This window comes from Zophobas morio, unplaced genomic scaffold (assembly GCF_036711695.1).
Source record: "Zophobas morio isolate AGI-343-1 ecotype UQ-CSIRO unplaced genomic scaffold, CSIRO_AGI_Zmor_V1 ptg000021l, whole genome shotgun sequence".
NCBI lineage: Eukaryota > Metazoa > Arthropoda > Insecta > Coleoptera > Tenebrionidae > Zophobas > Zophobas morio.
Genome location: NW_026972126.1, coordinates 22,954,871 through 22,978,230, shown reverse-complemented (window position 1 = coordinate 22,978,230; position 23,360 = coordinate 22,954,871). Strand labels below are relative to the sequence as shown.

General features: G+C 39.1%; 4 protein-coding genes across 6 annotated transcripts in view; all 4 read right to left on the bottom strand.

Annotated features, from left to right (window-relative positions):
- Positions 1-344: 344 nt before the first annotated feature.
- Positions 345-4,029, bottom strand: LOC135133360 (SET and MYND domain-containing protein 4). The gene is made up of 7 exons (XM_064061752.1): positions 3,780-4,029; positions 3,563-3,734; positions 2,833-3,328; positions 2,259-2,795; positions 2,003-2,209; positions 1,436-1,651; positions 345-1,389 (listed from the first exon to the last, which is right to left on the bottom strand). Exons 1-7 carry the CDS (start codon positions 3,960-3,962, stop codon positions 1,284-1,286), a joined length of 1,917 nt encoding a protein of 638 aa, XP_063917822.1. The 5' UTR covers positions 3,963-4,029; the 3' UTR covers positions 345-1,283.
- Positions 4,030-4,102: 73 nt separating this feature from the next.
- On the bottom strand, positions 4,103-6,679 carry LOC135132657 (F-box/LRR-repeat protein 4). Its single transcript, XM_064060804.1, has 9 exons — positions 6,400-6,679; positions 6,252-6,352; positions 6,016-6,204; positions 5,769-5,967; positions 5,452-5,702; positions 5,299-5,405; positions 5,095-5,253; positions 4,621-5,048; positions 4,103-4,266 (listed from the first exon to the last, which is right to left on the bottom strand). The coding sequence occupies exons 1-9, from the start codon at positions 6,631-6,633 to the stop codon at positions 4,165-4,167; spliced, it is 1,770 nt and encodes a 589-aa protein (XP_063916874.1). The 5' UTR covers positions 6,634-6,679; the 3' UTR covers positions 4,103-4,164.
- A 338-nt stretch (positions 6,680-7,017) lies between these two features.
- On the bottom strand, positions 7,018-8,550 carry LOC135132873 (probable inactive peptidyl-prolyl cis-trans isomerase-like 6). The gene is made up of 6 exons (XM_064061088.1): positions 8,313-8,550; positions 8,063-8,263; positions 7,952-8,014; positions 7,815-7,912; positions 7,560-7,760; positions 7,018-7,512 (listed from the first exon to the last, which is right to left on the bottom strand). The coding sequence occupies exons 1-6, from the start codon at positions 8,505-8,507 to the stop codon at positions 7,026-7,028; spliced, it is 1,245 nt and encodes a 414-aa protein (XP_063917158.1). The 5' UTR covers positions 8,508-8,550; the 3' UTR covers positions 7,018-7,025.
- A 383-nt stretch (positions 8,551-8,933) lies between these two features.
- Positions 8,934-23,360, bottom strand: part of LOC135132678 (runt-related transcription factor 1-like) — a 62,462-nt gene continuing 48,035 nt past the window's right edge. For 2 of the 3 annotated variants that reach the window (XM_064060846.1, XM_064060848.1), the window contains 2 exons: positions 9,999-10,151; positions 8,934-9,794 (listed from right to left, as the gene is read on the bottom strand). In XM_064060846.1, coding sequence (XP_063916916.1) covers positions 9,319-9,794; positions 9,999-10,151 — 629 coding nt within the window. In that variant the 3' untranslated portion in view covers positions 8,934-9,318. Of the gene's footprint in view, positions 9,795-9,998; positions 10,167-23,360 lie in introns of all 3 variants that reach the window. The other variant, XM_064060847.1, reaches the window with a different exon arrangement.

The following is a 23,360-nucleotide window of genomic DNA, read 5'->3' as shown; positions in this document are numbered from 1 at the left end:
ACTCTATTCCTGTTTTTGGTGTACTCTTTGAATATTATTAATTCTAAGTTGTTAGAAACACACTCAAACACAAAGCATTGTTATTTAAAATTAAACGTACCATTCGAAGTTGTGTTTTTCTAACTTAGACCCTACCTTTCCCACTAAGTTCTTCTTCGTGCATCGATTTCGTATCTGGTATCTCAACAACTTCATTCCATACATCCAACTATGTCCGGCATTCGGGCCCTTTCATCCAATTTTCCTTGCGCTTATCTTTGTATTGATTTATTATTCTACAAGACGTTCGCAGCAACGGTATAAAAACAAACAGTAATTTCCCAATGGGACCAAAACACAACAAATATTCATAATCTTTTATTTCTGTTTACAACAAAGTTGCCAAGAGATTCTTAATAACTGAACATTAAAAATGTATTATTGACATTCGCGTTAATTTCAGACTGAGGAATTCCAAGCATCCCAAACTTTGGCGAAAATACCTGACAAATTAAATTTGCAGCGCCATCTGCGTCAACAACTTTCACAATTTGAGGTTATGTATAGTTTAATTAAACGGGGTTACTTGATTATATTTTTTTTTAATCCAAGTGGCAGCAGATTTGTTTACGACTCCACATCCACCACCAATTTTTCATGACATATTTTTACCCAAGTCTAAATTTACTTTCAGTGACAAGGCCAAGTACAAATTTACTTGAACTGCATCACTCTTCTTCCGTCACACTTTCCATCAAGGCCTCACTTGTTGCCATGATTCACGTTGACATTTTGGTGTATTAAACCTATAAATATTTAAATAGCCCTATCCCCATTTCTGTTTATATTTGCGATTCATCTCTGAGTACGGGATAAAGCAATTTACATAATAAACCTTTATCTAGATTCCATTTCATACATGACCAAGTCAGAATGTACATTATTATGGAAATCGCGTTGCCTTAAAAGGTAAAATAGGGCTTCGTTACCTTGTGCGCTTTTTACCGTATGGTAGATGAGACGTAATGGCCCGTAATGACTCTAATCATGAAATATGACGAACATTAAAGCACTCGGGTTTATTTACGGAGATTATTATGATTATTAGCATGTCACTGACGCTAATTAAAGTATTCATACGCTAAATTATAGCAAGAATGAAAACCTTGATCCTGATAAGATAAACACTCGGTGTAAATACTTAGTGTTTACCAATCGCTATAATTGGCAACACTTGTTCCTATGTAACAAAAAAAATCAAACTTTGTGTCAACAACTTTAATCAACACGTCGGTGTCAATCAGTTATGACAATTTCACCAAACAGTTACACGTGTTACCAAAATCCCCCAGACAAGCTCGTAAACCTTCTTCAGCCAAATGTGTTTCTTTGTGAGGGGGCGCCGACACCCTACAACTACCAACTGTCGTCACTATTACCAACCCTAGGTACAAACCTGTGAAAAACGTCAATGGCTGCCAATAAAACGTCAATAGCTTGGTCTTTTTCGTTAGAGTCAACGAGTTTAGCTCCTTTTTCATATTCTTCTTCACACCACCTCAGTTTTTTTATATTTTCATCAAGAGAGACGTTTTTTTGACATTTCGGGCACTTCAGTTGTTTTTCGGTGACAGGGAGTGAGAACAAGCATTGACAGTTGGTCGTGGGACACCTGTGAATATACAGGATCATCAAATTGATTGAGAGAGTTGGTACCCCCTGTTTTTGTCGTGAAGTTTGTCAACCTTATGGCAGATTTGTTTAAGGTTATATGGCAATGAATTCAGTGGCGTGACAAAAATTAGAAACTTCAAATCTGACAACTAATGTTTTTACCAAAAAAAAAGTCGAAAAAAGACGCCACTGAGTTTTGAAATTTGAAACTTGAAACTTCAAATCTGACAGCTAATATTTTTATACAACTTAATAAACCAAATTATTCAAGTTCAGGTTTACCAACTCTCTCAATCAATTTTGATGACTCTGTATGTTAGTTATTAATTGACTTGAGCAGGGTGCCAACCTGACGCGTTTAACTAAAGATCCATTAGTGGACCAATCCTCGACGCACGCTGTACATTGGCAGTTAAACCAGTAACGTGATGATAGTGATCGTTGTCGATCTAGTAGTTTGTGGTGGGTGAAAACAGGGCCGTAATTTTCTGCAACGGTGGCACCCACTGCCAGAGGTCGAATAGATTTAACGACTACATGTTTGCCAACGAAATATCTGTAACAATAAAGTGAGTGGTTGCTTTTGTGGTGTTTCATTGCGATACCTGGTGACCGCTGGGTAGCACTCATGGTTGAACAAAGACACAGTGGGGTAAACCCCAACCCCGATATACGCAGGCCTACCACCCCTCAATCTATGCTCTTCAGTGTACAAAGTTTCATAAATCTCGTGTGCATTAAACTGTAGTACTTGCAAATGGTGCAACAATAGCTCTCCAACTTGGTACTCCTGCTCAGTTGGCACCACTGCGTCACCACTTGTCTTAAAAAAACCCGCTTTCTGGAGACATCGTAACAAAAAAGCTGCCATTAAAGTCCTCTGGAGAAAATCAGCACCACTTCGTTTACTCCCATTGGTACAAAGCGCATACCACCCTTCCTTGTTTCTATGAACGTCATCTACACTTTTTTGTGTCATAGTTCTCAAGGCGGCGAGTGACAACACGCTCATCCCGGACCCAATCAACAAATCCAAAAACTTACACTCGTACTTATGGTACGTCGAAATTGCTTCGTTCCGACATTTTGGGCCACAAAAAGCCACGCTGGCGCAATCCGGGCAACCTACGGGCGCCAAAAACCTACAACAGTGCTACCAACCCTCCACACTCTCCCTACCTGTCAAAGCAGTGGTGGCAATGCGTCCCGAACTTTTCCGGAAAAAGACAAGCCACTAGTGGCTCTTCCACAACCAGGGTTTCTCCACAATTGATTTTTTCGTTGGTGATGACGTACCGTCCCAGTTCTTGGGTGTTTTTCACGGTTAGTTTTTTTGATGCGTGGGGTAAATGAGGGTGGCGCTCTCCACTGATTGGTGGAAGTACTAATTCGGGTGGTTTGATTGGCTCGTACTTGCCTTGCATGCTGTCACTCAATTGGGATAGGAGTTTGGGGTCGCTGGTTAACTTTTCGGCTACGTTCAGCGAGATTCGGGCTTTGGTTTCGTCGTTGAGGGCTTTGTAGCAGATTGCCATCATCCAGAAGATTTCGAATTTGACGTTGGAAGGGGGTTTGTGGTTGAGGGAGAGCTGGAGGTCCGACAGAGCGATTGCGTAGTCGTCGAGGGTGATGAGGAGTTTAGCGCGAGATAAAAAAATTAAGCTTAAGGTGGGATCTGGAATTGTTCAGAGGTAAAAACTGAACTAGTGTGATACAGGTGTACCTGTAGGTTTTTCAGTATACGAAACTACAAACTACGGGGAATTTTGTTATGTTTTGTTGGGAACAATGTTTTTGTAGCAAAACGTCAATTGACACAGCTAAAAGTCAATATTACACAAATAAATATACTAAATTCAGTTTTGTATACTGAACTGTGTACTGAGTTATAGTCTGGAAATGTAGTCACCTGTGTGTGGAGCTTTTAAGATACCTTGACTGTAGAGACTCAAACCTTTCTTTTTGTCCCCATTTCTGACCGCCGCTTCACCTTCCAGGAACCTTTTTTTCGACGTTTGCGGGCATTTCTTTCGATAGAACTCTTGCACGTTTGTTAAAAATTCAGTAACGTAGTGTTTAATCTGAAGATTTTTTTTTAATCGTCTTGGTAAAGCATTCACACTTACCGTATCATCCTCATATATCCGCCTAATCCTCTCCTTATCCGTCTTCAGCTTCCCGAACTTCTTAACCCATTGTTCGCCCACATTCTCGGCCACTGCTTCCGCAAACTGCAAGAAAAAACCATCTTTGTTCGACTGCAGAGTTTTTTCGCTGCACAATTGCAAATATTGTTGGTCGAAAATCATCTTGTGGCTACCATCTGCTATAAAAATAGCAATCACCGATCTAAGTTTAGACGATTTAAATTAGAATGTTATTCTGAAACGTACAGGGGCTTGTCAAAAAGTCGCGTTGGGTTGGTACGACTGACGAAATTAAAACACAGTTAACTGTAATGATTGATTTATTTAACACTTATAATAATTATCACATATGGTGGGTCTGAATCTAGGGCAACTCCCTCAAAACCACACTGATATACTCTGTCACAGTGTACTCACAGCTTCTTTGAATGGTCACGTGAGGGTACTGCCGCCGCCATATCATAACCTGCAACCACGTGATCTTAGTCTGTCATATAACTACAGGGTCATCAAAATTGATTGAGAGAGTTGGTACCCCCTGTTTTTGTCGTGAAGTTTGTCAACCTTATGACAGATTTGTATAAGGTTATATGGCAATGAATTCAGTGGCGTGACAAAAATTAGAAACTTCAAATCTGACAACTAATGTTTTTACCAAAAAAAAGTCGAAAAAAGACGCCACTGAGTTTTGAAATTTGAAACTTGAAACTTCAAATCTGACAGCTAATATTTTTATACAACTTAATAAACCAAATTATTCAAGTTCAGGTTTACCAACTCTCTCAATCAATTTTGATGACTCTGTACATCCAGAAAATACCTGGTGGTGGTTAATCGCATTACAGAAACTGATATCCAGTAACCTCAAACTTGGCAGCGAAGCCAACAACCTCTCGCAAATATCCCTAGTAATACTTTTGATTCCCAACAAATCAAGTTGGGCCAAATTTTTACAATACAACGTAATTGGTAAAAGCATGTAGTCGTTGACATCTCGCCACTGCGATATAATCAATCTTGTTAAATTTCTACAATTTTTAGCAATTTTTTCTAAACAATCCCCCGGGTGAGCAAAGGGAAAGCACCACCCTAAATCCAGCTCCTTCAAGTTGGCACAACTGGCGAAGTGCAAGCCACCAATCGCCGTCATCGTAGTCGTCTTAAACGAACTCCACGTAGTTATTTCTTTATTGCAGTTGGCAACAGTTTCGACAACCAGATCGAGGCGTTCCAAACTTTCACAAAAATCTGTAACCAACTGTCAAAGTCAAACAAATCACTGACACCCCCTTACCCAAAAGCAAGTGCTTCAAGCCAGCGTTAGCCTTGAGAATACTAATCAAAGGCTCATCCGTTATCAAAGTCGAGCACAAATCCAAAGTAACCAACTTACGCAGTCGTGCCAACTGCTGAAACCCGTTATTATCGACCTTAGTGTTGCGTAAGCGCAACTCTACAAAAACAAGAGTGACGTGACGTTAAACACCCCGAGTTTTACCTGTGAGATCGTGGCACATCGAGAATTTGAGTATGACGTCGTTGTTGACAAAATCGCAGTGACAGACGGAGATGTGGGTGAGCTGTTGGTAGCACTTGGGGAAAAATCTGGAATACCGTTTACAGGTAACTGCATTATCGACTTGGTACTTACTCGAGGAATGCTTGAGTGAAACTCTTGTCGTCGTTTCCGCACCACGACAAGTCTAATTTACGCACGTATCTACACCGATCTGCCAAAATGTAGAGGGTTTTTCCGTTGATTTTATGCCAGTATCGTTTTAAGGTTAGGTTTTGGTACAGAATTGGGTCTTTGGTGACGGCATTCCATTGGTTGTTGACTTGGGCACATCGACCCAACGTGCACAAATCCAGATATTGGAAAATGTGCACGACTACTTCATGCTGAAAGAGGTTATTATATTTTCAGTGCAACCAACCACAATACAAAAATCCCTAAAAATTAAATACCGGCAGTCGTGAAAACAAGTCACACTTGTCGTCCCACGTTTCGCCGTCTTTAGAAACCACTTCAGGTGTCCACTTTAGTAAATCTTTCTGTAGGATATGTTGTTGGAGCACTTGTTTCGGTTCGTAACCTCCGAGCAAGACGGCATCGATGGAAGTGTGATATTTTAAATGGCTTTGGTTGAATTCGATACGGATTTCGCTAGATAAAAAAACATTAAATAGAACCCCGGACTGCACTAATTCTCACTTGATTAAACAATTTAAATTTCTTATTGTTGGATGGAACTTGCGTGCCCCCTCGGGACACTCCTGTGGGGGGCCCTCCCATAAAAGCTTCCAATCTAAGTCGGTAAACCGCCCCCATATGCGCACCACAGCCCCTGGGTTAAAAGTTTCATAAATGCAGACATCTCGAGGTACCACTGGGTGCTCAAATCTGTAAATAGTCATGGTTTTATTGCTTCAATTTCCACGTTACTGTACCCCAGAGTGACGTAGTCTTCAGCCCCTAACGGGTCCTCTTCCAGTGGCATATACTCTTTCTGGTAGGCCTCACTTTCTTTCCACCATGTCCCGTACGATCTCTACAATAACAAATTTAGTAAAAGTGTGACCCCCATTTTTTCCTAACCAGAATGTACGTCTCCGCGAAGTCACCATACAAAGGATACTTGGCGCATTTTCCTACTAGATTCTCCGGGGCATACGATATACTAAAACTGATGTTGTATTTCGAAGTGTAGTTGATGACAGTTTGCGCATATTGTTCTAAGTGGTTCATATCGTTCATCATAGTCTCCACAGGAATGAACTTTTTCTCTTCTTCACGCACTGCCCGATTTTTTTTTATTACAGCAGTCTGCATTGTGACATTTTTTGCGAATTTCCTAACCTCAACTACTCACAGTGAAACCATAGATTAATAAAGATGCGACATTGACATTGGAGTCCTCAAGCGCCAAATTTAAATAGTCAATAAAAACCTTGTTTCACTATAATTGTAATTCGTGTGACTTGAATGAAAATGAAGGAAACATTCTGGTAAATCTAGAATCAATTCGTCGATTTTTTTTTAACTATGACGCTTCTCTATGTTCTCTGGTGAAACGTTAAGTTAACAAACAAACGTCAAACGAAAGCAGCGACCGCAAAAAGTTGGGAGAGTCAGCAACCGTCAAAATTTCACCATCAACAATGACATTTATTTAAAATTTCGCGCCACATTTGTAAAACTTGTTTATTGCACATGATACAACTTCAGAAGATTATATGTGAGGTGTAATAAAACGTATTGCTGGTTTTGAAAAGGTTCGCCCTCACGCGATCGAGTGGAATATTCGAAGACACTTCTTCGACTGGCGGTTGCGCGTCCATCTTCTTGAGCAATTGTCCGATTCTAGCGTCATCCAGACATTCCAGCTCTTGATCGTCGTTTTTCATGTAAGCGTCGAACATCTTCGAGAACCTCGTGAAGGGTAAGTAGGCTCTGGCGTCCGTTTTCAGGGAATACTTTCCGGATTTTAACCCTTTTTCGCTCAAAATCGAATCGACGTCGTCGTCTTTGGTGTATGGGGTAAACAAAGTCTCGTAGGGTGGATTCAAAGCGCTGGTGTAGTCTTCAGTGGGGGTAGGACAAAGGACGAATTCGCCACAGGTCACGATTTCGATTTTGCGGGTCGGACTTTCGTAGTAGGTGGAGATTTGTTCGATTAGGTTTAGAATTTCGGCACCTTGAATTAACTGACTACGGCACTTTTTAATTATTATTGTTATAGTGTTAAGGGGATTTACCCGAAAGCCACGTAGTTGTAGTCCATCCAGCTGGCAGGGTTTAAGGTTATGTAGAACTGGGTGCTGTTGTTGACGTGTCGTTTTTGGTTACACATGGAGAGGAGTCCGCGCCGGTCGTGAGGGACGGCGTAGTTTTCACAAGGTTGGTGGACTTCGCGCAGATCGAAGCCCCCGCATTGGATCCAACTATATTTGGCGATTCTAGCAATTTTCGTTGTTAATTAGTTGGTGATTTTGGTCAGATTGGTGTGGTACCTGTGTACTTTGGTGCCTTTGTAGCCAAATTTTGGGGTTCTTTGGGTACACCGGGTTAAGAAGTTGTCGCACGTGATAGGCACTAAGTCGTTGTATAACTGAATTTAAAGTAGTAAATGTCTTAAGTTTGTGCTTACCATGAAGAGCATCGAACCTACGACTCGCTCATCTATGGCGATAGTCAAGTAGACGAATTTTCTCTAAAACTTACAACTTCACTTTAAGAGAAAATTTAGTACCATTTGTACCTTATACTTGTCGGTTATGTCTTGAAAGTACCTTATTATGTCTTTCTCCGCTAGACTTTCAAAATCCGCACTTATTTCAAGCCTGTACTTCCCCGTTATAAAATTAAGAAGAGCTTTATCATCTCCCAGAAGTTGTCCATCGAAGTAGACAGCCACCGGCGCTTTCAGCAAATAGTACGCTTTCCCATGTCGCCTCTTCATCTACGTCAAACTACAATCTACCTCACACTCACCCTCTTTCTCTACCCACTTTAGTCAAATACTCGTCCCAATCCAAATTCAACATAGACCTGATTTCCGGCTTATCATACTCCGTCGGGTAACTAGCGTACACCTTCTCCACCACATACTTACACTTCTGGAACTCAACGCTCGGTATAAACCCCACTACTTTGAATTTTGGCCGAATCGTGCGCCGATTGTACAAAAAAAACTCGTCGTCCATGTTTTCCAAATCGTGTCAAATTTTGACAAACGTGCCAAAAATGGCGACGGATTCAAACAAGTGTCACTTCCTGTGTTTTCACGCGCTCTTCTACACGTAGAAGATTAGACGGTGACGCACTCGTTTTCACGTAGACTGTAACCGGATATAGTAGCGCCGAAACATTTAGTATTCGTAAAGGAAAAAGGAATTCATAAATCATTTTAAGAAGCGAGTTAGTCACAGTCGTGGGATGACGAAGTTGTATTTTTGTAGCTGAATGTACCTGCGAGTGCTTGATTCAAATTTAAATTTAAATCGGAAATGTAGATCGCGTCCTGTGTTTATCGTCTTTGAGACAGAACGAAATTTGTGGAGGGAAATCAGTGACTATCAAAAGTTGTTTGCAGTGAAACCACAGAGAACACTTATTAATCATTTATTCACTTATCTATCAATAATACAATATAAATATCTTGAAACCGAGCTAAACGTAGCCCATTAAACTTTAAAAATCACATAGATTTTGATATGTATTTATTTGACATGGAGTTGACACATATTTCGAAAGTATAATTGACGAGAGCGAAGTCACGAAATTATTGCAACTGTCAAACACAACCAGTATCTTATCTAAGACATCCTCGAAACTATGATAAGAATTATTTGGTAAAAGAATGACTAAACCTAGTAAAGCGAGTAGAAAAATAATAACGTTAAGTATTTCTCTTAGAGTAGTACTAATACTTTTGTATAATACAGTACTTATTGTACAAATCGGAATAAATTATAATCCTCGCACAGCAATAAATAGAAAAACACTCGAAAGTCATCAGTACGGCCTCCACACGCTGGCGGGGTCGCTGTTGTGCTCTTGCGTCCTCTCGGCGCCGTCGTCGAGGGGCTCCTGGTGGGTCTGCGCCACCTCCGTCGTGACGTTCTGCGCCAGCTCGATGGCCCTAGTCGGGTTCAAATTCAGCGCCTCCGAGCCCAAGTACTGGTCGATCTTCTCGGTACTGCCGTGCAGATGGAAGTGGATCTGGTTCTGGTTCACCGTGGAGTACAACGGCGGGTACAACACCATCGCCCCCGTGTACTGCTGGTTGTTGTTCGGCGTGTTGTAGTAGTTGTAGTTGTTGGGGTAAGTCGTGTTGGTGCCCCAGTTGTTCGGGTAGTAAGTACTGTTGTCGGAGTACCGCGGGCTCGAGCAGATCATGGGGTCGATCTCGGATTTGGCACTGTTGAGCATGGGCGTCGGGGAGGTCAGCGATGTATTGATAAACTCGTTATGGCCGGGCTCCGGTAGTACTGCGAACAAATCGAAGGGTCAACGGTCGCTTCATTTTCAGCACGAAATGCTAATGAGGCTGTTTACACGGGACTGCCGAATTTGGGGAGGTAGTTGATATGTTAATCGGGTACGATTAGTACCGCATTTAGCTAGAAGGGTATTGCTCTCTAGGTGGTACTTTAAGGAAATCTACATCCTCTGATTATGTAATGCGGACTCACCGGTGGGTAGATGGATGGAAGTGCTGTGCGCCGGCTCTTGGTGGTGGTCGTAGTACGGGGTTTGGGGGGTGTACGGGGTGTAGGTGGTGGAGTAGTCGGGCCACGTGGTCGGGGGGCAGTGGGCCGGGGGGCCGTTGGAATGTAGAGAGCTATCTGCAACAACAAAACCTTCATATCATTATTCCGTTTACCGAACAGATGGAATTCTATCACTGTCGTACTTAGTTATTAAATTAATGCATGCAAGTGTGTCAGCGCAGTGCGGTCGCGCCTTAGAAGGGCGTCCAACTTTCGAACACAAAACAACGAAAAATAAAAGCAATAAAGACGCCAGCACTACCAGCAACGCGGATTTACCGCTTTATTAATATTCGCGCGGCGTCGCTGACCATTATGGCGTATTGTATGTAAATGACATTTAGAATGTAATGTGTCTACTATTGTTATTATGTAGTTCATAAACTAATAATTCTCATAAAAGAAAATCTTCGCCCATGAGTCGGCGTCCTAAATACTTGACATAGTCGCACTCGTGCGGTAAACCCCTTTTCCGCACGCCACTGCCGTCGCGGCACACGCCACTGCCGAATCCACGCCTGCCAACCGAATTCCGCGAAATCGAGATTGGGAAAACTGTACATCAAGATCAGAGAAATCGCGAACGTGGAAGTATTTTTATTATCAAATTGGCGTTTCCGTTATAAAAGTCGTTTTGACAGGTCGTACGTGACGCGGCGTGTGGGTTTGGCTTTAGTTTTTTTCCCGTCAGCGGGAGAAAAAATCAATTAATGCGATAATGCAAGTCAAGATTGATACTTATTATTAGAGTCTAGTTTTCTAATTCTGGCGTGTGTTGTCCTTGAACGCATGTAAATAGGTTGCAGAGAAAACGAAATCGTCGAAATACGGGGAAAAACGAGCGGAATATAGATATTAATGAGGGAAATACCGTAGTGCTAAATTACGGTGGGACGTTTTTAGAATCGGAAAAAAACTTTGGCTTTTAAATTATTTATCGCTTATTGTTTTAGAATGGGTACGAGTGCGTTCCGAGAAACTCGGATAAATAGTAGACGGGGCGACGATTTAGCTGTAGACATAAGGTAGATTTGACAATTTTGGCCTTGAGCGATGAGCTCTCACCCAGACTCTTTTTGACACCGGGGACTAAAGCCAGAAATTTAAAACCTCCCATTCCTTTTGTTCATTCGGGTAAAAGAAATTACGGTAGGTATAGTCGGGGCGATTTAAAGTGGCACAAAATGATTATATTAAATAATAATTGATGAATCTTTTCGAGCTTGCAGAAACGTCGTAACAAAAGCCCGTTTTGTTCAGACAGGAAAGTAACCGAACCCTAACAGCGTTAAATTTCCTACGGCTTCGCGTTGTGCCGTACTGAACACACCCATACCCAGCCAAATCAAAACTTAATCATAAACCCATCATCATACGTGCACATCAACATGCGTCGGGAAATCCGACAATGACACTGACACTGACCAAAACTTTCGTCTATCCACCTTGAATACGTATGAGGCAGCGAAACCGGCGCTGGATCAAAGAGGCGGAAGCATAATTTCGCAAAACGGGCCTAATTCCCCCGGACCCGTCATTATCGTGATTATCCCCGAAAAGAAGAAAGGCGATCGCCGCCGCCGCCGCCGACTCGGCCATCGAAGACTCTGCGGGTTTCGTATTGTAAAGGGGCGAACTGTTGCGTAAGGTACTTAGCGAAGTATTAATTATGAAGTGCACAATGGTCTAAACGAGGCGAAGCCTTGTCGATAACCATAGAGCGAGTTTTGTGGTTTATTGGCCTGGAGGAAGGTCGCCGATTAAAAGCAATTGATGAATGAATTGCGGTCTTCGCAAAAAGCGGAACACCGAAGGGAGGCTTGAAAGAGAGATGACTAGGGAAATCTGAGTGGATATTAAATTTAGTGAAAAAATCGGCGGGTTTGGACGCATTTTTTCAAACGAACTGGTGCTAAATAGCCCGGGATGACACGAAACAAACCTTGTTTACTTTTTATTGGATCCTATGAGTTACTGAATATCCAAAAGGTGGACTGACAAGTTATTGACAAATAAATGTTGATTATGTGTTTTACAAGGACAATTAGGTACATAAAAATTAAAGGTCTTATGGAGTTTTAAACTTGAAAATTAACAAAGTTAATTTCCGTGACTATACTACGTTTACTGAACAGATGGAATTAAAAAAAAGCGAGTACTCCGTCTGTTCGCTAAACGTGCTACAGATAGATTAAGGGTGTGCGGTTGATTTAGTTTTGGTTTGATCAGTGTGGGAAAACTGAAGAAAACCCAGGTACATGTATATACGTATTAGGAGGATTAAAGTTGATTACTACAAAAATTTACAATTTTAGATATGTTTTAAGTTTCTTGTTGTCGAAATAAGTCTACATATATTAAGAAAGAAAAAGGAAAAATGTAGCCCCGCCCACCCGCCCTATCTCAATTGTGATGATTTTTTTTATTCTGTATTTTGCCATTTTTTGTTAATGAACAACACGATACTCAAAAACATGTTTTTAATTTCCTGTAAAAAAATACGTATTTTGCAGTTAAGCTCCGCCCCCTTGGTTCACGTCGAATAAAAAAAATCATCACAATTGAGATAGGGCGGGTGGGCGGGCTTACATTTTCTTTTCTTGTTTTAATATGTGTACACCTCTTTTCACAACATCAAACTGAAAACATGATTAAAATGGAAAATTTGTATAAGGAAATTTTGCAATTAGGTTCCATCCCATACTATTTTAATCTTGTTTTAAGTTTTTTGTTGTGAAAAGATGGCTATGTATATTAAGAAAAAAAAAAAGGCCAAATATAAGCCCCGCCCACCCACCCTATCTCAATTCTGATGATTTTTTTTATTCGTCGTAAGCCGAAGGGGGGAGCTTAATTATAAAATCTTTATTTTTCTACGAGAAAATACCATGTGAAATGTGTTCTTAAGTAATCATGTTATACGTACAAAGAAAACTAAATGTATTCATTAAAAATAAAAAAGAAAACCAAAAGAGAAGCCCCACCCATCCGTCTCGATCTCAATTATGATGGATTTTTCATTTGTTGTCAGACCGAGGGGTTATTTGCAAAATCGATATTTCCCTATACAAATTTACCATTTTAAATATTTTAAGTTTCTTGTTGTGAAAAGATGACTATACATGTTAAGAAAAAAGGCTCCGCCCACCCGCCCTATCTCAATTGTGATGATCCTTTTCTTATTTGTCGTGACCCAAGAACGCGGAGCTTAATTGCAAAATCTTTATTTCTATACGAGACATTAAAAACATGTTTCTGAGTATCGTGTTGTTCAAAGAATACTTTGTATATTAAGAAATTCTCTAGGATTCTCTGGTATTTTTCCCAGATTCTTCCGGATTCTCCCCAATCCTCTTGTATTCTCTCATATTTTTTCGAATCCTTTGCGTATTATTTAAGATTCTGTCAAATTATCTGCAATTGTTTTCAGATTCTCTCTGGTTCACACGGATAGTTATAAATTCTACCAGATTTTCTTGGATTTTTTCATATTCTCTCAGATTCTTTTGGTTCTCTTGAATTCTTTGGGATTTAGGATTTTTTCGGATTCTCTTGTATCTTTTCGGATTCTTTTGTATTATTCAGAATTGTATCTATTTCTCTTCAATTATTTTCGGATCCTCTGTGATTCACTCGGATACTCCCAGATTCTGTCCGATTTTCTGGGATTCTTTCATATTCATCCGGATTCTTTCATATACTCTCGAATTCTCTCGTATTCTCTAGGATTCTTCCAGATTCTCTCTTATCCTCCCGAAATTTGGTTACTGTATTCTTTCGAATTCTCTTATATTCTCTGGAATTCTTTTCGTATTCATTTGGATTCGTTCGGAAGGCAAAATGAGCCCCGCCCACCCACCCTGTCTCAAATGTGATGAATTGCAAGAGAATTTAATTGCAACATCTTTATTATTTCTGTACAAGAAATTACCATGTGAGACATGTTTTTGAGTCTCGTGTTATTCAAAAATTATAGCCAACGATTAAACCCCAAACTTGCCCTGACCTAAGTGGTAATGAAATTTTCATTCGTTGGCAGACCTAGAGGCGGAGCATAATTGCAAAATATCGATATTTTTTACAAAAATTTAGCATTTTAAACAGTTGTTTTAAGTTTGTAAGAATAAAAATTCACGGCAAATAAAAAAATCATCACAACTGAAATAGAGCGGGTGGGCGGGCATACATTTTCTTTTTTAGTTTTAATATGTGCAGACTTCTTTTCACAAAGTGAAACTTAAAACATATTTTTAATTTCTTGTGAAGAAATAAGTATTTTGCAATTAAGCTCCGCCCCCTTCGGTTCATGGCCAATAAAAAAAATCATCACAATTGAAATAGGGAGGGTGGGCGGGCTTACATTTTGCCTTTGTGTTTTAATAGGGGTGTAAACTTCTTTTCACAACATGAAATTTCAAACATTTTTAACATGGAAAATTTGTATAAGGAAATATCGAATTTGCAATTAGGCTCCGCCCCATAATTGCAAAATCCATATTTCCTTGCAAAAATGTACCAATTTAACCATGTTTAAGTTTCCTGTTGTGAAAAGATGGCTGTGTATATTAAGCAAAAGAGGCAAAATATAGCCCTGCCCACCCATCCTCTCTCAATTGTGAGGATTTTTTTTTATTCGTCGTCAGCCAAGAGGGCGGATTTTTTGTACAAGGAAATTTTGCAATTAGGCTCCATCCCATACTATTTTAATCTTGTTTTAAGTTTTTTGTTGTGAAAAGATGGCTATGTACATTAAGAAAAAAAAGGCCAAATTTAAGCCCCGCCCACCCACCCTATCTCAATTCTGATGATTTTTTTTATTCGTCGTAAGCCGAACGGGGGAGCTTAATTATAAAATCTTTATTTTTCTACGAGAAAATACCATGTGAAATGTGTTCTTAAGTAATCATGTTATACGTACAAAGAAAACTAAATGTATTAAAAATAAAAAAGAAAACCAAAAGAGAAGCCCCACCCATCCGTCTCGATCTCAATCATGATGGATTTTTCATTTGTTGTCAGACCGAGGGGCTATTTGCAAAATCGATATTTCCCTATACAAATTTACCATTTTAAATATTTTAAGTTTCTTGTTGTGAAAAGATGACTATACATGTTAAGAAAAAAAGGGTCCGCCCACCCGCCGTATCTCAATTGTGATGATCCTAATTGTGATGATCCTTTTCTTATTCGTCGTGAGCCAAGAAGGCGGAGCTTAATTGCAAAATCTTTATTTCTATACGAGACATTAAAAACGTGTTTCTGAGTATCGTGTTGTTCAAAGAATACTATGTATATTATATTAAGAAATTCTCTAGGATTCTCTGGTATTTTTCCCAGATTCTTCCGGATTCTCCCCAATCCTCTTGTATTCTCTCATATTTTTTCGAATCCTTTGCGTATTATTTAAGATTCTGTCAAATTCTCTGCAATTGTTTTCAGATTCTCTTTGGTTCACACGGATAGTTATAAATTCTACCAGATTTTCTTGGATTCTTTCATATTCTCTCAGATTCTTTTGGTTCTCTTGAATTCTTTGGGATTTAGAATTTTTTCGGATTCTCTTGTATCTTTTCGGATTCTTTTGTATTATTCAGAATTGTAACTATTTCTCTTCAATTATTTTCGGATCCTCCGTGATTCACTCGGATACTTCCAGATTCTGTCCGATTTTCTGGGATTCTTTCATATTCATCCGGATTCTTTCATATACTCTCGAATTCTCTCGTATTCTCTAGGATTCTTCCAGATTCTCTCTTATCCTCCCCGAAAATATTCTTTCGAATTCTCTTATATTCTCTGGAATTCTTTTCGTATTCATTTGGATTCGTTCGGAAGGCAAAATTAGCCCCGCCCACCCACTCTGTCCCAAATGTGATGATTTTTTTTTAATCATCGAGAGCCAAAGGAGCATCTTTATTATTTCTGTACAAGAAATTACCATGTGAGACATGTTTTTGAGTCTCGTGTTATTCAAAAATTATAGCCAACGATTAAACCCCAAACTTGCCCTGATCTAAGTGGTAATGAAGTTTTCATTCGTTGGCAGACCTAGAGGCGGAGCATAATTGCAAAATATCCATATTTCTTACAAAAATTTAGCATTTTAAACGTGTTTTAAGTTTGTAAGAATAAAAATTCACGGCAAATAAAAAAAAATCATCACAATTGAAATAGGGCGGGTGGGCGGGCATACATTTTCTTTTTTAGTTTTAATATGTGCAGACTTCTTTTCACAAAGTGAAACTTAAAACATATTTTTAATTTCTTGTGAAGAAATAAGTATTTTGCAGTTAAGCTCCGCCCCCTTTGGTTCATGGCCAATAACAAAAATCATCACAATTGAAATAGGGCGGGTGGGCGGGCTTACATTTTGCCTTTGTGTTTTAAGGTGTAAACTTCTTTTCACAACATTTTTAACATGAAAAATTTGTTTAAGGAAATATCGATTTTGCAATTAGGCTCCGCCCCATAATTAAAAAATCCATATTTCCTTGCAAAAATGTACCAATTTAACCATGTTTAAGTTTCCTGTTGTGAAAAGATGGCTGTGTATATTAAGCAAAAGAGGCAAAATATAGCCCTGCCTACCCGCCCTCTCTCAATTGTGACGATTTTTTTTTATTCGTCGTCAGCCAAGAGGGCGGATTTTAACTGCAAAATCCATATTTCCTTATAAAAATTTACCATTTTAGATGTGTTTAAGGTTTCTAACAATAAAAAAATCACCAGAATTGAGATGGGGTGGGTGGGCGGGGTTTATATTTTGTTTTTTTTTTTCTTAGTGTACGTAATATTCTTTGAACAACACGATACTCGAAAACATATTTTTAATCTCTTGTAAAGAAATAAGTATTTTGCAGTTAAGCTCCCCTTGGTCCACGGCCAATAAAAGAAATTATTACAATTGAGATAGGGCGGGTGGGCGGGCTTATATTTTGCCTTTTTGTTTTAATATGTGTAGACTGCTTTTCACAACATTAAGTTTTACATTCTTAAAAATTTCTATTTGGAGCTCCAGAGAACCAGAGAAGGTTTTACATTTTTAAAAAACCCACTTGGGATCGCCGAGAAGGTTTCACATAAAAAAAGACATTTGGCGCCTTCGAGAAGGTTTTACATTTAAAAAAAGACAGTTATATGTGGTACTAGTTGTTGAACATCTCTTGTGACAGCTTGAGTTTTACATTCATATCAAAGCAGATTCTTACGTCTTCGAAAAAAATCGATTTAAGGTATGTACATTTCTATAAAATAGGCTCGAATGTTTCAGTTTCATGGTTATTCGCTTCGTTAGGCATCAGAAGATTACAACCCGAACTATTTGAAGATAAATTCTACTCCGTCGTTTTCCCTAAGTTATGAGTTACAGTATTCTTGTGGGTTTGTTTTAAGGTCATTGTTGTTAGTCTGGACATGATTCACAGCTTGTTCAACTAAATTAGAAGAATCCAAAGTATCGTTTTCTTCATTTTCTACTTCTTCAGCATAAGGACATAATTATTTCTTTTAGAATGTTAATCTCTGACTTAGTAGCTGATCGGTTTTATTGTTAACTGGAACTGTTTCAGTTGTTCAAGATGTTGCCTTTATAAGGCAATGAAATTTCCCATTGAGGAAAGAGGACGTTATAGGAAAAGATTTAGGGCATTACCACTGGAAATACAAAATTTAATTGAAAAATCAAATCAAACCTTACAAGCCGCAGTCCTATTATTATTCAAGACACAATTGCAATTGTTATTACCCATCTGAAACTTTAAGTGTCAAACATTTACATAGATCTTTTATAGAAGAAAATAAAACTCGTGTAACGTATAGCAGTTTTGGTGAGTCTTTCACGAAAAATTCAACTTTAAATTTGATTGGTTGTCATTATTAACGAAGTTCGTTGAAGTTTACTTGTGCGTTTTCCCTAAGTTATTAGTTACAGTCTTGTGCCTTGAATCTATTTGCGTACTACTACGAGTCACTGTCTTGAGATCATTGAAACAATTATGTCCAATCGAAGACGAATCACCGCCGCTAAATCCGGTTGTTTATGGAGTGCTAACCCGAGAATTTAAAATCTCGCCGTAATTGGACGATACCGGAAACGATCGGCGGCGGCCCTTGGAACTCCATCCCCATAAATTACCCGTTGTGGCAGAGTCTGCGTGTGTGGCACGGATCCGCAGGTATTAAGTCCAACTAATTAGTCATCTGTTGGCAAATAAATATCTCGAGTAGGTAGTCGTGTCGCAACAATAACATTAGGTACATGACCCACCCGAATTCGCACTATAATTTCGTCGGCCTAATGTCCTCTTCTTAGAACCGCACTGCCGCGAAATCTCTCATCTGTAAGAAGTTGTTTAGTATTTCGGCCTTGACACATGTGTTTGACTGTCTAATAAAAAACGGACGATGTGACCAGAATGTTGCCGATTTTGGCGGTGATTGATGGAGACTGAAGATAGAGGCGATTCGGCAAAAGTAAGATTGTGTTATTATGTTTCTAAGAATGGCTTAATTGTGTCAAAAATATGCAAACATGTTAGGAGCCACTGACATCAGATCCACATCGGTGTGTAATGCGCCGATGGCAAGAAAGATAACAAACTCAGGCACAATCACCACATCACTGTTTTATGGAGATTTATAACTTTTATGATAAAACATTGTAAAACCTTGATAACATGTAGTTGCAGCTTGGTTGTAGGCCAAGTTCACATTATAACAGTGACTCTCAAACGATTTAATTTGTTTGTCTTGAGTACGCGAAATGACGTCATCAAATTTTTGGAGGGGTTGATAAAATTGTTCAAGGTCCATTTTTCCTTCCTCCCGGTTCGCCCCTGACTCATGATGATACTGTTCCAATTTCGCGTTTTCCTCGCTATCAAATTCCGTCATGTCTGATTCATAATCATAATTCATGCAAATTCCTCGTCGATCTGTTCTTTCTACGTTTACAAGTAGAATTTTTCCGAGTCGATTCGATTCATAAAAATTGTGGTTTGGACTAGTAAACTGATTGGGAAGCAGTCAAGCAGCAAATATATCTTACATTACACAGTAACGGATAGTAGACTACGGATTGAATTTCGGTTGCAGCTTTACACATCAGCGACTCGTCAAATAAGATGTGATTCAAAAATTATCTCAATTACGCGAAACTAGACGACATCCCCCGACTACGTCACGCACATGACCCCTCAACTTAACCTAATTTTTGCTTGATACGCGCGGCGTCCGATGCAATAACGCGCTTACGCGTCTCGAAAAAACCGCAGCGACTTTCCCATGGCTGTGAGAACGGCGTTTTTTACGTTTTTCGTGTTGATGAAAACAACAGATTCCATCCGACGCTACCTGTAATTACGAAAACAAAAAGCTGACAAAAAGCGCTTGTATTACGTTACGCATGAACACTCTGTATTTTTAGTTCGGGTCAGCATTTCGCCGTGAATGGACGGGCGAAACTTCGAGATGACTGGACAAGTTTTAATAGGATTAGAATAATGAGCTTTCGGATCGGGTGTAAGGCGGGCATTATTACTGTTATTGTCGGAATTTACTTTTTGGGATTTTCGCGACAAGCCGCTTTGCGTACGGGGAGGTGCGTGGACCCGAATCTGGACGGAGTCGTGGCGTGGACATGTGCCGGCGCGAGCGGTTAGCCACTGGGTGGTTTGTTTTGTAAACGTTGTTGGTGGTAACGGGTGGTGGCTGCGACTAGCCGAAAACCGCACGCGGAATGTCCTCACTTCTAGCGGTTTGGGTAAGAAACCGATGAATGATATAATGTGCGCGGATTCAGGTATTAGAGAGAAGGTCGCAACTGTGACCGAATTTCTGCTAAAAATGGGGATAGCGTGTGTAACGCCAGTGCTGGTCTCATCCCCCTCTTCTTTATCCAGGGGGCGTGGTTTACATTTCAAATTTTAAGTTTCCAATGACGCGTGTCGAGTTTCGCTAAATGGGTCGATTCCAGAAATCCGACCTGCGTCGGGACCACCCCACGGTCCACGCAGCTGTCCTTCACCGCCTCCGCGGGTTCAAAAACCCAACCAAGCACGTTATCGTAGATCAACACCTGTCACTTTCGCTCCGAGCAGGCACCTTGACACAATACCCAGCAGTCCAGCGAGAAATCCAACGAACTCAAATCAATTAGGAAAAATTAGCCGATCCATAATGACTGACTCACGCCCATGACTAATCCATAAAAATCTCATCGTTGTCTGCGCAACTTTTTTCTCCTTATCTTGAATTTCATGAGAATTAAGCAATGTACCGATTTCGTAACCCGATCCCGAAGCCTTAGGCCGGCCGTCTAAAAAGGAAGTTGTCCAAATAATAAAACAACTCAATCGTGTGAACCCATCGCGAAAATCAACATCGCCGTAGACCGGGTGTTGGTTGTTGCGGGACGTGTCGACGGCCCGATCGCTCTGTATATGTAATTTGTGATAGCCTGGCTTGGCACATTACGCATAATGATAGGTTGGATGAATATTGTTTTCTGAACTGCTCCCCGTTGATTTCACATCATAATCAGACGTAAATTGAGGCCCATCAACCTGTTGAATATTAGATTGGAAATGGGCTTGGGGTATGTTCCCATTCATAAATCTGGCGATGGATGATTGCAGCTACGATTCACGTCGTGATGGTGGTTTTTATGGGCGGAATGGGAGAGTGAATGACGTGGGAGGGGAGAGGGTTATCAGGGTTTGGTAACGATGAGTACGAGGAAGTTGCGAAATTGATCTTGTAATTAACATCTACAATAACGCGGTGTCAATTGGGTCGAATTGATGGACGACAAGTGCAGTGCAGTTATGGGGAACTGCACCTGGCGAATGAGACTGCAGTCTGTGACCTGATTGTCCTTGTGGATATTAGAAAAAAATTTGTAGTGAAGAAATGTGTGGTTCGTGGCAAAAATCACTTTATTAGAACAGCTATATCCTATATCCGATTACTCCTTTTAAAAATTTTTAATATTTTGAAATAATGTAAAAAATGATGAAGATGAGAAAAATCATTTTTGAACTGCAAAAATGAGCAATCACTGAGCAATGTGTGAAGATTACAAATCTATGGTCAAAACGAGAAAATGAATTCTAACAAAAAATAAAGTTGTCAAACTGATTTCTTCCAGCTTCAATCTTGAGCTGTAGTCAAACTTCTGCTATTTCTTCTATTTTTCTGATAGAATGTTTCTAGAACTCATTGTACTAAAGCTAAAATTCTTCTGACCTATCTCACTTTATATAGAATTCTTGTACAACCTTGTATATGCATATAATCTTGCACTAAGGTGGAAATTCACAACCTCTCCAAGTTTCTAAATAGAAGCCTTATAGAATTTCTCAAAATTCACGTTGACTTCCAACTTCAATGTTCAACTGGAGTCAAAGTTATTCTACGTCTTTTGTTACCCGTATAAAAAGGTTCTAGAACGCCTTACATTGAATTGTAATTATTGTTCAAATTTAGTATAATCTTCCACTGAGATGGAGACTTCTCAACTTCTTCTAGTTTCTAAATACAGAAACCTCCCAGAATTTCCACAAGCTCACGTTAACTAATTTCTTCCAACTCTAATTTTGAAATGAAGCCAAAGTTTTTTAGTTCTTCTGATTCTCTCTATAGAACTCTTTTAAAATCTCCTGAAATTTAAATTGTTTTGAATGTATTTTTTAAATAGAATTGTTCTAAAACCTTGTTGAATTTTCATACAATTTTGTACTGACATGGAAATTCTCAATATCTTCTAGTTTCTACGAAAAAACCTTTTAGAATCTACCTAAATTAACGTCAGCTAATTTCTTCTTCCCGCTTCAATGTTGAACTGAAATCAAAGTTTTTTACTTCTGCTATTTCCGTGATAGAATTCTTCTAGAACTCTCAACCTCTTCAAGCCTTCTAGAATGTCTGAACGTGAAGTTCATGTAATTCTTTTGTTTCCTCCTCTAGAATTCTTCCAAAAACTCTTGTGCTGAAATTAAAATTATTCTGACCCATGCCGCTTTTAAATAGAATTGTTCTAAAACCTTCCTGAATTTGTGTATAACCTTGTGCTGACGTGGAATTTCTCAACCTCTTCTAGTTTCTAAATAAAATTTTAGAACCTACTCAACCTAACGTTAGCTAATTTCTTCTTCCAGCTTCAGTATTGAACTAAAATCAAGATTCTTCTAATTCTTCTGTTTTCCTGATAGAATTCAGAATTCTTCTAAAACCTTCTTGAATTTGCGTATAAACTTGTGCCGACGTGGAAATTCTCAACTTCTTCTAGTTTCTCAATTAAAACCTTTCAGAATCTGCTCAACCTAACGTTAGCTAATTTCTTCTTCCAGATTCAGTATTAAATACTGAAATCAAAGTTCTCCTACTTATTTTGTTCTCTGATAGAATTGTTCTAGAACCTCGATTTTTGGTGAAATCTAGAATTAGTTTAGTTTAGAACTCTTTATACTTAAGTTAAAATTCTTCTGACCCATTTCGCTTTGTATAGAATTCTCCTACAACCTTCTTGAATTTGCGTGTATTTTTGCGATAAAGTGGAAATTCTAAACTTCAAGTTTCTAAATAGAAGGCTTCTAGAATCTGCGAAAAAATCAGATACGAGAATTTTAACTTCTTCCGACTTTAATTTTGAACTGGTGTCAAAGTTATTTTACTTCTTCTATGTTTCAGATAGAACTGTTCTAGGAAGCCTTACATTGAATCTTAAATTCTTAATTCAATAGAATTGTTCTAGAATTTTTTTGAATTTTAGTGTAATCTTCCATTGAGATGGAAACCTCACAACCTCTTAAATCTCTTGTGCTGAAATTAGAATTGTTCTGAACTATGTCACTTTTAAACAGAATTGTTCTAAAACCTTCTTGAATTTGCGTATAAACTTGTGCTGACGTGGAAATTCTCAACTTCTTCTAGTTTCTCAATTAAAACCTTTCAGAATCTGCTCAAACGAACGTTAGCTATTTTTTCTTCCAGATTCAGTGATGAACTGAATTCAAAGTTCTTCTATTTCTGTTGTTTCTCTGATTGGATTGTTCTAGAACCTCGAATTTGCGTGAAATCTAGAATTATTTTAGTTTAGAACTCTTTATACTTAAGTTAAAATTCTTCTGACTCATTTTGCTCTCGTATAGAATTCTTCTACAACCTTCTTGAATTTGCGTGTATTTTTGCGATAAAGTGTAAATTCTTCAAGTTTCTAAATAGAAGGCTTCTAGAATCTGCTCAAAATCAGGTAAGCGAATTTTAAATTCTTCCGACTTCCATTTT